Source organism: Astatotilapia calliptera, chromosome 1 (assembly GCF_900246225.1).
Source record: "Astatotilapia calliptera chromosome 1, fAstCal1.2, whole genome shotgun sequence".
In the NCBI taxonomy this organism is placed as follows: domain Eukaryota; kingdom Metazoa; phylum Chordata; class Actinopteri; order Cichliformes; family Cichlidae; genus Astatotilapia; species Astatotilapia calliptera.
This window is the reverse complement of record NC_039302.1, coordinates 8,851,198-8,868,499: the sequence shown is the minus strand read 5'-3', so window position 1 is coordinate 8,868,499 and position 17,302 is coordinate 8,851,198. Positions and strand designations below refer to the sequence as shown.

Genomic DNA, 17,302 nt, shown 5'->3' with positions numbered 1-17,302 from the left:
CTTGAGTGAGGAATGCTGGAAATTAGTATTCCAGATTCCAACACTCTCCTCTTCCAGTCTACTGAGAAACTTATTAGGATGTTTTGAATAGAGGACACATAAGCCCGACTGTAGGAAGGAGTAGCAAAGTGGTTCCCTTCCTCTCCTCTCTCTCTTTGTGTTTGAGTGTGTAAACCTCTCTGTGGCTGCTGCTCCAAAATCACTTGAAAGTGCTGTGAAGGGGATTTCCCAGCACACTGTCAGACTGTGGACAACCCTCTCCTCTCGACCAAGCTACAGCTCAGTCACTGTCACTTTGTAGGTCAGCTGCTGTTTCTCTACTTGTGTCCTTGGTTGGAGGGCGGACGAATCAACACACAAAAGCACACACGCTACATCTTAATGCCCGGCAGCAGGAGCACAGCCACCCAGGGGGATAGCAGTGAGGGCGGGCTGTAGCTGTGCCGTATGTCTCTGTCGCGTGTGCGCGCCTTTAATGTAAGAACATGCTACGAACTGGAGCTTAAACTGTTGACCTGCATCCGAGTGCCAAGCATGTGCAAACCACACTCCCTCTGTATCACTTCTCTTTAGAGACGGGCTTTACACACCTGCACACACACACACACAGTCTCTCACCCTTCTAACATCTGTGCACGCTAACAAATGGGAGCTTCTTTCTTCTGGCAGGAACACCTGCAGCTAATGTCTACAAGATGTATCCAGAGCAGACATATAGCATGTCTGACAGCTGGCACTTGAACCTCAGAGTCACTGCTTGATTTTAAATCCGATGGGCCACAGTACAGACACAACAAGTAACATGTACATATACGTAGACACAGTGTAGTCACAGATTATTAGAACGGTGATACACATTTTGTTACGATAGCTGCGTCTTTGAGCACGCTGCATATTACATGAAATATTTAGTTTGAGGTTCCTGTCTGCTTTCATTTACGTTTGCACCAGATAACCAGTGCAGTTCTGTTTCTCCATAGCCTCCTGCACCAGAGTTATGTAGCAGATCAGCTCCCGCTGCAAAAATAACTCAGCGCTAATTGTAAAAGTGGACTACATCCCATATTCATGTAGTATACCAGCATATTATGAAGCCAGGATAAGACACATATAAATATACATTCTGTTTCTGCTGCCTTAATTTACTAATCAAGTGCAATACAATAAACAGGCTACCACATTCAAAGGTAGCAGGATCCCAGCGGTGATGGGATATTAGATGCATACTGATGTTTTTGTTGAAACTTCCGCTTTTGTTCTGGGAATAGGAAGAAAATCAGCACGCTGGCAGCCCAGTCCAGAGGGGGACAATTTGGCGTCAGTGTTAGCGCTGGGAAATGTGACTGTGAGGTAGCCAAGAATATGTCTTAGGTGGTAAGAACTAGGAATTGGTAAATTAGTTTCTTTCTCCCAGATGAGACACAATAAAAATGAAGAACGGTTCAAGATAAGAGAACAAAATGGTCACACTTGCTGCTTTTCTAATTTCTGTCCACCTGTGATATTTCGTCACCAGTCCAAGTACCCGGCCCGGCTCCTAACCTGCAGGGGGTGTCCAACACGCCGACCTCCGTTTCTCTCAGCTGGGACAAACCCCTCACTGGCAATGGAGAGATCCTCTCGTACAAGTTGTACTACACGGACAAGAGCGTCGGCAAAGAGCAGGTAGGGCGTGAACCACACTCCAGGGACAAACTCACGCTGCTCGAGCGCCTAGCGAAGACTTTTTTGAATTCAAAGGTTTGCAGGTAGCAAAGACATAAACAGGTGTCCAAAACCTTTTGCCTTAAATTGCAGCTCATCTCTTAAAATGAAGCTACAAAGTGCTTCACAATAGATTTTAAAAACCAATGAATTAAAAACACATTAATCGGAGAAATAAGTCGAAAATTAAAGTAAAATTGAAGATTTGCATGATTGTTTTTTTTAATTATTGAATTCTAAACAAGATTGTCCTGAAACATATGTCACACCGCTTGCTTTGCTACGTCGTCTTTGTGTTTTGCTTTTCTTTTATCGGTGATAAATTGCTTAAATCACCTGAAATAAGTGCAGACTTTAAACAGATGCAGCGTGTGCTCACTGCTCACAGTTTACCCTGTGAGCGAGGCATAGTGTGTGAAGCTGATGCCTGATTTCGCAGGGCCCATTAGATAAAATGCGTACAACTGATTGGTTTCTCATACAAATTGTGATGAGGTAAGAATCCCTAATCATTTGCCAAGACCCTTTGTGCTGATTTTTGGCGGCGTTCTTAATGATTCATCGTCTCACAGAAACAGCAGGGCATTGTGCTAAAAGAAAGCAGATATGATTCACTTGGTGCTTCTCTGCAGGACTAACTCTGTCACAAGAGTGGAATCGAGCTGCTTAGATATTGAGTCAACCCCAGCAGTAGCAGTGTGCAAGCCAGTGAGGCATTAAAAAGCCTTTAATATGATAATGGATGAAACGTCAGCCGGTGCACTGAGTAATGATGCCTCAGCTCCTTGGAGGAGAGAGCCAGAGATGAGGTGAAAAACGGGGAGAGATGAAGTGGTAGTAAAGGAGAGGTGAAGGAAGCGGACTGAGAGAGAGAGAGACACAGTGCTGAACCGATATTAAATATTGAAAGGGCAGAGGGAAGACGGGGACAACATATGATGCAAATTCAAGGGTGATGTGGCCAGAGGTAATCAGCTGACCCAAGTTCAGAGGTCAAGGAATGGACCGCTCTGGAAGCAAGATTAGAGTTTCCTCCAAGTGCCTTTTTTTTCTCCAAATGTCACAACCAAAGAGCTGCATGCAAATAGGCTTGAAGTAATTGGGCATGTGTCAGCGTGCCCAATTTGTAAAGCAAAGCAAGTCAAAATCACAGAAGGCACAAATTGCGTCTCTGCGGAAGACGACATTTTCACACCGAATTACAAACACAAATGTTAGCGTGATGAAACGATGAAGGCTGGCGTCACATTGTGAAGCTACTGGAACGGTCCTAAATGTCTGCGTTTATCAGACTGCTGTTGGCTGTGAAATACTATAAAAATGCTGCGCTGTAGTGCTATCAGTGTTTTTGTCTTTTTCTGCAGGTAATCATAAATGTTTCCTTTTCGTACAAGCTTCACGTATTCGGTTTTTGTTTTTCCCGTTGTTCGTAAACATCGAGATGTCGGTGAGCAGCCGTGAAAGTAGAGGCGTGTTTGCTTTTTAAGCAAGGGAAGTCGCACGATTCTCAATTCACTGACAAGTTCCTCTCCTTCCCTCCTTTTCTCATTCAGGATATTGACGTAGACGGCCAGTCGTACAGCATGGCGGGGCTGAAGAAGAACACAGAGTACAGTTTCCGTGTGGTGGCCAACAACAGGCACGGTCCTGGCGTCTCCACTGAGGACGTTGTCGTTCGCACCCTGTCTGACGGTTAGTGGACTGATGAAGTGTAAATGTACCAACACTAATTTGACTTTTATTGTAACACCACTGAAATGGTAACTGGAAATGTTCCTATATAGTGCTTTTCTGCTCTTCTTGAGCACTCAAAGCTTTTTGCTTAACATGTCTCACTTAACAGTTTTGGGGGGGTTTTAAGTACTTTTCTGCCTTAAATTCACACACATTCACACTCAAACTCTTTGGGAACAACTCAAGGTTCAGTACATTGCCCGAGGATATTTGGCACGCAGACTGGAGCAGCCAGTAATCAAACATCACTGCTCTACCTCCTGAGCTACAGCCACCACAAAAGCATTTGAAAAGTTGGGGTATAAAGAGTATTGAAACTATAAAATACATCTGGTGAGGTAAATGTGTCATCACACACCGTTTCCTTGCTGTATTAAAGGAGCTAATGTGGATTTAGCAAAGGAGGACAAAGGAGGGTTGATGTGAAACAGGATTCTAACAATAAGGTGACTTGAAGGCAGAAAAGGAAGCGGCTGAAAGAAGGAAGACAACCCCGGCTTCCACATCATGTCCAATCAGCAGTCCAAAACTTGAGGTTCTCAGTTAATGGGGCTCTGTTTACAACGTTGTTCTGTCCAGTTAATTAATAACTTGATTGTTTGAGCTCTGCCAAAATGTAGATTTCTATGTTTTCTTTAGTTTTACACTAACAAATTGTTGGTGTTTTCATTTTTCCACAGTACCAAGTGCCCCGCCTCAAAACCTGACCATCGAGGTCCATAACTCAAAGGTGAGGTTTATTTGTCTCGACTGAAGGGAGCGTCGACGGACCTTTTTAACTTGTTTAGGTTTCTCTGTTGCCTTGTTGAGGACTTAAGCTACAGGTACACCTAAACTGCCTGCAGACTGTTTGTTGTACAGCAATTGCGTTTATGTGTTTGCTTGAGCAAATCCGCCTTCACCCGCCCGCTCGTTCGCTTACTCGCGCACACAAACAGTTGAACAGATACATAGCCCGCAGGCCAGTGCACCGTTGTTGCTGTGTTATTAGTTGCGTCAGATCCTTGTAGCCCCAGCTGGTTAAGAGGGCGTGTGAACCCTCATCGATCTTCTCGTCGGCAGGAGACTCGCCTGTCAGAAGGTTTTATCCTCAGTATCACTCCATCCGTACAGAAACTGGCACGGGAGCCTACAGCTCAAATCTGATAGGATACAGGAAGATGCGGGCTAACTAAAACTGATACTCAGGTAGAATTTATAGGTCGAATGAAGTTAGACATCTAGTTGAAACCCAACATAACACAACTCATAATGAATGTAAGTTGGAAAAGTTAACTTTTCAACCAATATCGGTTCATAAAGTGCAAACGGTTAGAAGTGTGATGACTTACCAGTTTCCAATTCACCCTCTGTAACAGAGATCTCACTTTCTCACTCACCTTTTGTTTTTTTTTGTTAGCAGGCTTATAGGCAACGTGATAAAAAGATTTACTTGTTTAAAAGTGAGATCTCATTTTATCTGGATTCAATTTTCTCTTTGGAGCAGAGATAACTGGATCAATTTCTTTTTTTTCCCCCACAGCTCAGCCAACAAGTCCTGGCATCCTCTCAGTCTTTTTAAGTTTCATTGTTAAATCCTGTTTATTTCAGCCGAGACATGCCGCAGTTCTCGCGTGATGCGCTTTATTTGATAAGGCTGCTGAGGTGGCTGCTGGCTGCACAACACGCCCCTGATTAAAACAGGAAACGGGCCTCGGCTGCCCATCATCTCAGCCATTTGATCTTCAAACAGAGAGCTGTAGGCCTGTTTATTGTACTTTCCCACCCGAGTGAGGGATTAATTTTTACAAAAGATGTTTCTCACTCATGACATGTGAGACAGCAATTGCAAAAAGAAAAAAAGAAGAGATAGGGAAAACCTCGGGGTGTGTGCACTGACTACAAAAACGGCAACCAGCACTTTTGGCCCTTTGCGGGTCGATGCTTAGCACAAGTGAGGGAAAACACTGACAGACAATCCTATCACACACTCCCAGCCTGAGTTAGAGCTAGCCACCCATGCTGAGGGATCCTCTGCTGAGATTTGTAGAGAGAAAATGCTCTCATGCTAATTTTAAGAGTAAAATGAAGCGGGCTCAGTCTGTGGAAGGGACATGAATAGTTTTCTGAGAGGATAGTGTGCGTGAGGCCAGCTGTCCCTCCTCACTTTGGCCCGGACCAAGCGGTTTAAAGCTGTGAAACAAACATCTGACAGATTTCTTCTTTTTTTCCCCTTTAAGTGTCATTCAGTAATTCATCTCATTTTCTCTTTTTGTTGTCATTGTCTTTCACTTTGAGCGTAAACAAGCCATTAAAAGAACAATTACAGTACAATTATTTAGATACAAACCATTTATGCAATTAGTTCGGTACACCCAACCAAAGTGGAAAAGAGCTAATTAACATTCATTTCATGTGTGGTCTCCTCTTTGGGTCCTGTCAAGCAGAAAGGTGCATCTTTCACCTACAAGGCAACCTGATCATCGTGTTTTCTGATCTTACTTCTCTGGGTTTTTTGTTGTTGTTGTATTTTTTTGCTTTTGGCATCAGCCTCTTCACCTTCCCCTGTGAGTTTACAAAAGTCAATTAAACTGTTTTTTGTGATTAGCGCCAGGAAGGTAGAAACGCAACAGACATGACGAGCCGGGGCCGATAGTGTAATAAGAAAAATGGAAATAATTGAACACACTTCACACAAATTTAATTTGTGCAATTCCCTCGACTCTGCTGGGGAGGAGCGCACGCGTGCCCTGTGCGTGTACTCGGGCTTTTGTGCATCAGTGTGACAGTGGGGAAGCGTTAATTAACTCTTCTCCCACGCTGAGCCACCCCCCACCTATCTCTTTAAACACACATGGGCACACAAAAACTCAGCAGCGCACATCCCAAAAGAGTGCAGCGTGGGCCCGCCAGCAGAGCGTCTTGCCTTCATCTCTCTGCCTCGGTGTCTCTGCAGGCTTAACCTGACCACACACCTCGCTTATCATCGCAACTTTTATTATTCATAGTCATCTCTTCCTAATGCATCTGTTTGCGCTGCATCTCTCGCGCTCACGGGGGTGTTTGCTCGATGTGGGTCTCCCTCTTGTTTGGACCGCGGTGACACTGTTAACACAAAGGTCCACGCCAAGGTGCGTGGGAAGGTGCGATGCCGCCTGCTAAACTGTGAGGTCACCTTTACAGCTACAGGCCCCAAAAGTACTTGCTAAACATGACATTCTGTTTCATTTACACCTTTCCCCGTCTCAGAGCATCATGCTTCGGTGGCAGCCTCCGCCCCTGAGCGGCCAGAACGGGAAGATCACCGGCTACAAGATACGATACCGGAAAGGATCCCGCAGGAGCGAATCTGAAACCACTGAAGGCACCCAGCTTTACAAGCTCATGGATGGTAATGAATAAAAAAATTGTGACTAATGACTTTTTGAATAAATCCGTCCTCTTCCCTCAGACCAGTGGAAGTGCTTATGAATGTATTGCATTTATTACCATGTGTACAGGAAGAGTTTAGCTATAAAATTTACCTCCAGTTACATTCAGTGGGTGTTCAGGTGTGGGAAGAGAGCCACCATAGTTCACATCTGCTAGTAAAATGTTTCTTGTATGTGCTTGGCCTTTTAACCCAGTTTGAAAACAAAGTCTCCAAACCACCCTGGATACGCAGGTTCAGAACCGGGTTTGAAAGACGGATCATTTAGAGCTATACACGCCCTGCAGCTACGAAAAGTCATCCCATCACCAGATAAAAAAGTGCAATGACAAGTTGGAGAGGAGACATGAACAGTTTTCTTAACAGGCAGTGCTGTGAGCAAAAGACTTTGCTGTACAGTTATGGACACATGCATCACTGTGCACGTCTGCAGGGTGTTTTTAGAGCTGTACACAAAAACAATGACATCACTGTGATGGTTTTATGCCCTCGTCTAAAAGCCCAAAAGTGATACAGATGCATAGATTTACATATCGAATCAGATTTTAAAATGATGGATCCACAAAGAATTCCCCTTTTTGACGTTTTCACTGAGCCCTAAGCTCAAACTTTTATGCTATCAGACTCCATGTCATCTCTATATTTTAGTATCTTTATCTGATGCGTCTTGGAAAGTGTGAGCTGTGTCTGATGGGGTGCAGGATTTTCTTTAAAAAATTTTTTTTATAAATCTCTTATCTTGAGCCTGAAGATGCGTATCGGATGATTCATGGGATTAGTCAGCCTGTTTATTTACTCAACATCCACACATCAGTTTCTAAACCCATTGCAATTGAGTTACATGTCCTATTGTACCCTAACATTACCCACCGCTATCAGCAAAATATGCACAATATCGCAAGAGAGGCACGGCAGCGGTGATTAATATTAGATGTCGTCTCAGCAACTTTCAAGTGGCCCGGCTTCACGCTGTGTGCTGCATCAAAGAGAATATACACTTAAAAGTTGATTTTTGTAGAACATTCTGTGGGGGGGGGGGGGGGGGACACAGGGGTGTTTGTTGGTTCAGAAGCGTTTAGAAGAAGATGTTGTAGCCTCGGAGGCACGGATGGTTAGGCAGTCTTCAGAAGCTACCCCCAAGGGCGGCCCAGAATAGTGGGTACAGAGCGAAGAGAGTACAGGATTAGCATGTAGCGTGCAAATGGGACAATACGCCGATGATGAAAAATTTTGCAGCAAATTAATACAGCAACACATCATTTGTCAGCAGGCGTTCCCCTCTTCTCTGAATACCAAAGCTGGCACCCAGCGGTGTTGCAGCTCACTCTAAGGGAGATATAGCTTTAAAATATGAATTAATCCAGACTACCATTTTTTTTTAAACTTCTGCTCTTAGTGTCTCTCCTTTTGTGCTACTTTTTATCAGACACTCTCTTTTTAACTTGTTTTAAAGGCTAGTGTTGTGTTTTTCTTTAAATCCCATTGAATCGTACTCATCAGATGTGAAAATAAAATGTAATCAACTTTAATATAGATTAGGCGAGTTATGGATTTTCTCCTTAAGCCGTGGAGAGACGTATCAGGTATCTGCTTTAAAATATTTGTGTTATTGAAAGCCCAACTGACCCAGCCAATCAGAGCGCACCAGTAGTAAAACCAGGACTGAGAGAGGTTTTAATGGAGGAGTTGACTTGGCGGATCATTTTGGCCAAAGCTCTATTTAAATACTCCAGTTTTGAATCTCAGGCTGATATGTTGGTGTTGCCCGTCCAGGTCTCGAGCATGGAACGGAGTACTCCTTCCGAGTGTCAGCCATGACGGTAAATGGCACGGGACCGGCCACCGAGTGGATGACGGCAGAGACGTTTGAGAGCGACTTGGATGGTAACGTCAGCTGTTTTACTAAACCGGAAGCTGTCACTTGGTTTTGAGCAATTATTTATTTTAGCATTTATTTTTCCTCCTCATCTGAAGTTTTTCCTGCTTCTCCCCCATCAGAGTCCCGTGTTCCGGACCAGCCTAGCTCGCTGCACGTCCGGCCGCTGGTCAACAGCATCGTGGTGAGCTGGACGCCGCCGGAGAACCAGGACATTATGGTGCGCGGTTACGCGATTGGCTACGGCATCGGCAGTCCACACGCGCAGACCATCAAAGTGGACTACAAGCAGCGCTACTTCACTATCGAGAACCTCGGTAAGAACGGTCGCTCCCTTTTTGTTCTTCACATGTGTTTCTTTCAGCTTTTTGTATCGATGTGTGCACATTCTTGTCCCCAAAATAGTTACACATAAGGATCAAATACTAATGATCCACGTGTCAAATCATTATCAGACAAAATGTTAATGTGATCTATTTGATGTGATACTTTATACGCTAAGTTTAATTAATGGTTTGTGTATTATAAGCAAACACACAGGCAGACGCACAAGCACTGAATTAATTCATCTGTACCCCACAGTGAGTGTTTAGAGAATTAATAAGATCCTCTCCACCACACGCCTGAGCTGCTAATTATACAGATTGGCCTAATGGGCACACAATAATTAAAGGTCATGATATTTGAATAAAATATTTGGTGGTTTTAGCACTCGCTGTCATCAAACCAGTTTTACCTCATTAAAATGTTCTGCTTCTTCTTTTGCATGAGGGCCATTTCTCCGCATGTGATCAATGCTGCCTTTGGGAAGCTCACACAAACTGTATTTGACTCTAAAACCTACATGATGAAATTAAAGTTAATTCCTTTTAAACCTCAGGAAGCTCTGCTCTGATAGAACCACCGTTCAAGAAACATTTGATTTTTTTTTTGTTCTTCTAAGTATATAATGCGCATCACACTCTATCATCACACTCTACTGCCACAGCTGATCACTGTCTAAATGCTGTAGTAAGGGGGCCTAGAAGATGGATAGAAAAAAGAGACACAGGGAGGAATTTTTCAACCATTTCTTCATATTTTTCTTCCAATGAGGCTTTCTGAAGGCCTTTCACAGTTTTTATTTGGACATCAATTTATTTTCAGTCATTTTTAGTCCAATCCCTTGAACCTGACCATTTTCAGAGTTTCGTCTCTTTAGCCACTTAACACTGACTTATGAATCATTCAAGCATACAAAAGACACCTAACTAAAGGAATGGATCAGCGTTGTGTCTACACATAGCAGATGACTTGGTGAAGAACAAATTTTACATTGTATCTTTAGGCACTTTGCTACTTAGCAGCCTGTCACAAAAACACAGAATTTGTTCCTATTTCTTTAGTAGAATCTGTGAAAAATGCCAAAGATAACAGTTTGACATACTTAAAATGGTATTGTTGACCCAACAATGTGAATCCCAAAGGGCTATTAGCTGAATATTAGCTGGTGTGAAGTGTGTCCCTAAAACAGAAAACATTTGAAAAAAACTGGACTAGTTGGGTCAAAAGAAGCGGCAGACGCAGTCTAAGGAGCTTGGAAAGAAAAGTGTCTTCAAGACTTTTCACCTCGATGAGAGGCGAAAAGTCCAGACGCTTTTCTTAGACTTCAGCAGATGAACTGCATCTGAATCATGTTTTAAGAGATCAAATCCGCCAAAGACCCACCAAACATACACCTGGCCTTTCAGCTGATCCATCTGATAGAAGAAGAAACATGTAAAGAGATGAGGGTTGGCTCAAGACTTTTACACAGTACTGTATATGTGCATAATTGAGGTCTCTATTATAATGGCTGTAATAGGACTGATTGTATTGAAATACTCGCTCTGCTAATATTGCAATCTCAAGCTGAGCGTCTCAAGAGTTTTGGTTGATGAGGTGGCTGCATCAATTTATTCCCCCCATCCTTCTCTTTCTCTCACAGACCCCAGCTCCCACTACGTGATCACACTAAAAGCCTTCAATAACGTGGGTGAAGGCATTCCCGTGTACGAGAGCGCCGTCACCAGAGCACAGTCAGGTAGGAACCAGACACATCCACATGTCGAATGGCTTTTCTTATTTGAAGCGATAGTGGATTTCTTACACCTTGAAGCGCTCAGACGCAACATTTGAAGTGGTCACATTTAGTCTCTTCATCTTGTTGTTCTTCAGATCACATGTAATGTGAGCAGTGCTCCTTGCACCGTGTGGCTGTAAAAAAAAAATAATTCTGAGTTACAGTTATTCGCTCTCTCTAATCCGCCGTCATTATCAGAAAAAATGTGTCTCGACTTCAAATTACCAGACAGATAATGGGTCATCGGGGAGTCTCACTGCTCTAATTAACTCTCTTCATCATGGCCCCCAGAATACTTGAGTCTCTTTTTAATCAAGTGAGCAAACCCCTTAATTTTTTTATCCCAGACTATCAGTCCTGATGTGAGAGTGATTATGGATATTTTAACCAGGATGAACGGCAGAAGCTTTACTTGAGGTTTTTTTTTTTAAGTAAAGAAGGAAAAAAACCTTCATCAGGCAAAAGAAGAATATTTTATGCAGCGACAAGTTTGTATGAAGTCTTTCATAACCGACTTCAAAAGAGCCTCATCACAAATGTTCATTATGCAATGTTAGCGTAATGGGATTTTGGCAGACATCAGCACTGACCTGAAATATCCAGCATCAGTCGAACTCTGAGACGCAGTTTTCTCTGTGCTGCAGACTAAAAACAGCCGCAGAATATGGACAGTCCTGTTAGGCTGCCAGCCACACAATTAAAAGTAGGACTTAAGTCCCAATCCTGGGTGCTTGACAAATGATCTTAAAGCGTGAGGCACTGCCAGTTAGACTGCATGTTTGTGGAGTTCACACAGATTATGTGACAGTGTCAGAAGACAGCCAGCCCATGCACCCTGGGGTGTCCCAGAATGTGGGCTGCACCCGCCTCTTTTTCCCATCCAGCCTCCCACCTCTCCGCTCAGCCTTGATCACTCTCAGTTTGTCTCTGCTGCAGCACTATTGCACCAACCAATTGAGGAGGGGTTGGATGCTGGATGACATGAATCACGTCAACATGCGTCGAGGGGGGGTGGCAGCCGGAGTGCGCGCACACACTCGCACGCTGTCATACTGTACCCTTCTCTCTATGACGCTTCCTCACATCCTCTCACATACACACTCACATACAGAGCTGTGCACACGCAGACCCCCTGTGGTGGCTTTGGCAACCCTTCGTCAGATCCAAACGTTTCCTCTCAAAGCAGAACCAAAGCCCACCACCATCGTCTGCTGCTGAATCCTCGGGGGCGCGTTCCCTTCCTGCCAGTTTGTTCAAGTCGGGATTAAAAAGACAAGCTGACCTACATAGTACTTTTACTTTTGAAAAAAACTGAGGAAAACTTGGTGAACTTTGGTTGAGAAAGTGCTAGGCTGAATACTTTATAATACGACGCTTAACTGAAAAGCAGGAAATGAAATATTTCACCTCTATTTCAAAAAGGTGTTTTTTTCCACAAGGGCAAGTCAGCCTTTTCTCCTTCACAATATTGAACGCTGTATTCTTCCAGCCTGGGTAAAGAAATGTAGCTTGCATGCCACTCCAAAACCTCAGTGCCTCTCCACAGCCGCATGAATGCTTGGCGCTTCATCACGCACACACAAACTCTGTGACTCAGTCTTGGGCGTATAATGAGGGCAGCTATGTACAGAGGCATCAAATGGAGCGAGGCAGAGAGTAGAGGGCCAACAAGTAGGCTGAGGAGGAGTGTCATCACGGGTGACGGACCAGAGCTTTTTCTCCAGTCACAGCTAAACCAAGGACAGAGCTGTGAGCAGTGAATTCACCGGCCACGAGGTCATCTTAAAGTGTTTATCATTCAGCATGATGGCCAGCAGCTGCCTGTTGGACCCTTAGTTTGAACCCCACTCAACATTTAAAAAGATATTAATATTACACTATGGAAGCTTTTACTTAATTACCTCTGGTTGAGTACTGCTGAGAACTGTGCAAACTGGAGAGACAGTAGTATTATGATATTGTTAGTATTCAAGTATTTGTGTTTTTTTACTGAATTATCTATGCATTTCTCCAAAATGCACCACACATACACTCACCGGACACTCATTTGGTACATCACACTTGTAATGGTTAGACCCTCTTTCCCTTCAAAACTGCTCTAATTCTGTTGACACGCATTTGGAAAGGTGCCGGAACGACCATAGTCCTGTATGCTGTTAAGATGACTTCATCACACAGCCAATCTGCTGTTCCCCCACCTTTATGACAAATTCTGACCCATCCGTCTGAATGTCGCATCAGCCGCCGAGGCTCATAAACCTCATAACGTTTTTTCCAGTGTCCTACTGTCCAAATTTGGTGAGGCTGTGAGAACCATGGCCTCAGTTTCCTGTTCTTAGTGGGAGAAGTGTGTGGTCCTCACCGCTGTAGCCCATCTGCTTCAATACGTTGTTTGTTCAGAGATGCTCTTCTACACACCCTGGTTGTAATCAGTGCTAGGAGTACTGTTACTGCTGCCTTTCTATCAGCTCTGGGCAATCGGCTCACTCTCCTCTGATCTCTGTAAACTCAGCAGTTTCTGAAATACTCAGGATGAGCATCACGTTTTTTTTTTGTTTTGTTTTTTTTGGTTTTTTTTGGGGTGGGGGCTCTTTATCTTGTTTACATGCCTAAAAGCATTGAGTTGCTGTCATGTGATTGCCTGTTTAGATATTTGCATTAGCAGTTGAGCAGGTGTACCTATTGAAGTGGCTGGTGAGTGTATATCCTAGTATAAAATTACCCATATTAAGTAAAGGCACTAAGCACAAAGCTGACTGTCTGAATCTAACACTTTTAAAGATGTTTGGTCGCATATATTTTCAGTTGTATATTTTTAAAAGAGTATACAAGTCATTGTCTAGCATTGATTCTAAGAGGGACTGCAACTGGAAGTAGGGAGCAACCAACCTCGCCCTCTCGCAGCAAGCTTTCCACCTTTGAGCCGCACAACAAAAGCAGCAATATGACACAAGCCCTCAACCGCAGGACCATTTGTTAGTGTCTCTCCCCTCTTCTGTGCCTCCAGGCTTCTTCCTTAAATCCTCAGTTTTCCTTCTTCAGTTTTCAAGAACATAATGCGCCTTCTCGGCAGCTCTCTGGGAAGATATTCCTGGGCACTCAGTGTCCCGTCTGTTCATCCACTTTGCTTTAAAATGTTGTAAAAGCTCCATGATGTAAACATCTGTAAATGCGTTTTGACTCTTTCTTTGAAATGACTGGGTTGACATTAATATGTAACTTTTGGCAGCGGGATTACGGGTGTCTTCTTTCACTCCGGTTTTCCATTTACTGTAATCTTTTCTTAATGAATAGAGTATCTCTTCCTCTCTTTCCGTAGTGCTACAGTTGATAGAGCAGCACATACTGTACTGTAGCTTCTGTAGATTGGTCTTATTGTAGAGGTCAGTGTCTGTTTTTCTAATAGAATCTTCTCTCTCCTTCTTTTCACCCTTCCCAATCCCATCCCTGTTGCACTTAACCATCCACCTCCCCCTCCTCCCTCACCATCGTCCTGCATTTTTAACGCATTAACCTTATTTCTTCCTCTGCGTCCCTCCCCACGTCCTGTTTTGGCTCCACTGTCTGATCCACCACGCTTCACATTCCGTTTTAATTTGCTCATTTTAATTTTTTGTGCGCATGCATGTTGGGTTTTATGGCCTGATGTCCTGACCCTGTAGACCCCGATGTTGACCTGTACGACCTCTTACATGCTCCATACACCCCAGTACCAGACCCTCTCCCCATGATGCCGCCGGTGGGCGTTCAGGCGTCGGTGCTGAGCCACGACACCATCAAGGTGACCTGGGCCGACAACTCGCTGCCCAAGAGCCAAAAGGTTACAGATAACCGCTACTACACAGTGCGATGGAAGACCAACATCCCTGCCAACACTAAAGTGAAGGTAAGAGATTCTTCTTTCGCATGATTGCATTCAGTTTATCAGATTTACAATTCGACATCAGTTCTTTAACCAAAGCAGGTTTAGTTAGACTTTTATTGTTTTTGGGTTTTTTTAATCTTTGGAGCTCATTCAACTGTTTCTGGTTCAGTTCAACGCTTTCAAATAAGCAACACATTTAGCACGGAGAACAAGTCAAATCAGATCGCTGTGTCCAAACATTAGTGATGCAGCAATATAGTACGATTTCAGTTTATTTCTGTGCATCCCTTCATATTCGTATTGATGCGCTGAAAATAAAAAGTGATGTCATATGAGGGCATATATAATTAAGTATTCCCACAGCAGCTCCCAAGCTCGGGGGCAGCATGGTATTTGTACAAGTGTGATGATCTGTTTTCATTCAACCTTTGAAGGGCTATAAAGAGGAACTGATCCTCTGCTCTGCACTTTTATGATCATCAGAACTCAGAACTTGCTCTTACATGATTGGTCGTCCTGTTCGTTAGGCTCGTTACTCTTACATGAAGTTAGCTTTTTTTTTAAAACAGCTGGATTCTGAGTAGAAGTCTTTGTGTTATCAATGGCTGGAGTAAACAGTCCTTTAGCAGCTACTTTGTCAAGCAGAAGAGCAGCTGGTGCGTTTGTTTACAGTGCAGCCTCACACACTCATGTTCCTTTCATAAAGAAGCCTGTCAGCAACTGGTTTTCCCCCCATCTTTCCACAAGCAGCTACAGTTTGATTCCTTTCTGCGCTGGATGAAAATACAAAAAGTTGGTCAGTTACGTCCATAGGAAGTCAGACGTGTGCAGCTCCATCGCTCCTTTCAGTTTTAAAAAAGCTGATTCATTGAGATATTAGTTTGAGTTAGCAATAGCTTAACTTAGAATGACTCAGAAGAGCGATCAGCAAAGGGCGAGGGTGAAAGCAAACACTGGATCATATGATGCTGCATTTCCTGTAAAATTTAAATCAAGCAGGTGGTTAAGGCAGATCCCGAAACTAACAGACATTGGCACAGAATTGGATTAATCAATTAATCGCTTGAACAGCACCCTTTGAGTTGAAGCAGTTCAAGGACTGGCAGGATTGCAAACGTAAGTGGCCAAACAAATAGTCATGAACATGAGAAATGAAAATGAGGGAGTAACAATGTCAAGAGATGTATACAAAGATAGTGAGTGATTGTACTTGAACAGCTCAGCTAAACTAAACTTCATTTGAGGAATTTAAACAAGCAGATTTTCCTGTGTTAAAAAAAATTTTTGTTTTGGTTTGTTACAAAATCCTAACAATAGTTCTTCATCAGTGAAGAACACCACATGAGAATCGTACATTTATTTACTGGGATTAGTGTCCAACAGATGCAAATCAAGAGGCACTCTCTCTGAAGAGTTAAAATATTTGTAGTGACTGTGAGCCGAGCCTTGAACAGGCTGTTTGAGATTCCGATTCCAATTCCTGAGCTGCAGCTCAATTATGATGATTACTTATCTCCAAATAATAGAGCACAGCGGATGTGTGTGTGTGTGTGTGTGTGTGTGTGTGTGTGTGGTCCTTGTATCATGCATGTGTGCAAACCTGTGACCGAGCAGAGCTCAGATAAAGGCCGGCGTTTCCCGATAAATTATTCAACAAGGACGAGGCGAACTGAGAACTAGAAAAAGAGAGCGTAGATCTGACGGTGCATTCTCCATACCGCCACCTTGAAAGGTGTATGCACAAACGTACGGAGACTCAGTATCCAGGTCTTGCACCGGATGCTGGCACCCAGTGTTTTTTGTTTGAGGCTTCCATTGAACTGCAAAGGTTTGTTGTCACTCAAAGTGAAATGGAGGGAGAATTTGAGCGATGCCTTGTTACACAGCAGATTCATTAACACAATGTAAATCCACAACAGTACAGATATATGGAGTACTGCTCAGCTTGCTGCCATGAATGGATGCTTAAAACGTTTTGTGTCACTGAGGCTCATCACCAATCTAATATATTATGATGTCTATTATAGAGGCTCTGAAACTTTACAGTACATCGTGTATGTAAACATAGCTGTACTCAAGAGGTATACCAGCAGTAAAGCCTTCACCTTAATGCCTCCCTTAGTGCAAGTCCACAGACACGCTTGTACATTATTGAAGGGATGACTGCTCTCTAACAGGCTGCATGGTTCTAAAGAACAGGGTGTTTTCATTTCCTATCCTACTGCCCTCTGTTTGACAGCCCCCAATGGAGAGCTGCACTTCTGCCATAGCACGCAACATTATAGACAGGACACTGGAGAACCTGACTCTGTGCTGCTACGACTACTTTTTTTCTCATGCTGGTTCATCCCAGTGGAGCTCGAGATAAATGTTGCGTAACTTCAGATTCTAAATAGTTCACTAGCGCTTAATAACGTATACAGATGTTTTGTAAATGATGCACTTTCTTTGTGGCACTGTGCACTCAGTCCATTGCAAAAGTCTTGCAATAAAACCCCACTTCATGAAGGTTTTAATGTTCAGGATATTAGTTGGTGGTTAAAAATGTAATTTATTTTTAAATTGACAGGTTTTTTTTTTTTTTTGCTTTTGTTGTTTACCTGCCATATTTAC

At 43.4% G+C, this 17,302-nt stretch overlaps 1 protein-coding gene across 11 annotated transcripts in view; it reads left to right on the top strand.

Annotated features, from left to right (window-relative positions):
- The window catches only part of neo1a (neogenin 1a), a 154,116-nt gene that overhangs the window by 127,812 nt on the left and 9,002 nt on the right, over positions 1 to 17,302 (top strand). For 8 of the 11 annotated variants that reach the window (XM_026162407.1, XM_026162449.1, XM_026162398.1 and 5 more), the window contains exons 10-17: positions 1,517 to 1,665; positions 3,258 to 3,396; positions 4,119 to 4,168; positions 6,667 to 6,808; positions 8,621 to 8,731; positions 8,846 to 9,040; positions 10,690 to 10,785; positions 14,487 to 14,710. In XM_026162407.1, coding sequence (XP_026018192.1) covers positions 1,517 to 1,665; positions 3,258 to 3,396; positions 4,119 to 4,168; positions 6,667 to 6,808; positions 8,621 to 8,731; positions 8,846 to 9,040; positions 10,690 to 10,785; positions 14,487 to 14,710 — 1,106 coding nt within the window. The remainder of the gene's footprint in view (positions 1 to 1,516; positions 1,666 to 3,257; positions 3,397 to 4,118; positions 4,169 to 6,666; positions 6,809 to 8,620; positions 8,732 to 8,845; positions 9,041 to 10,689; positions 10,786 to 14,486; positions 14,711 to 17,302) is intronic. The other 3 variants (XM_026162423.1, XM_026162433.1, XM_026162467.1) reach the window with 1 other exon arrangement.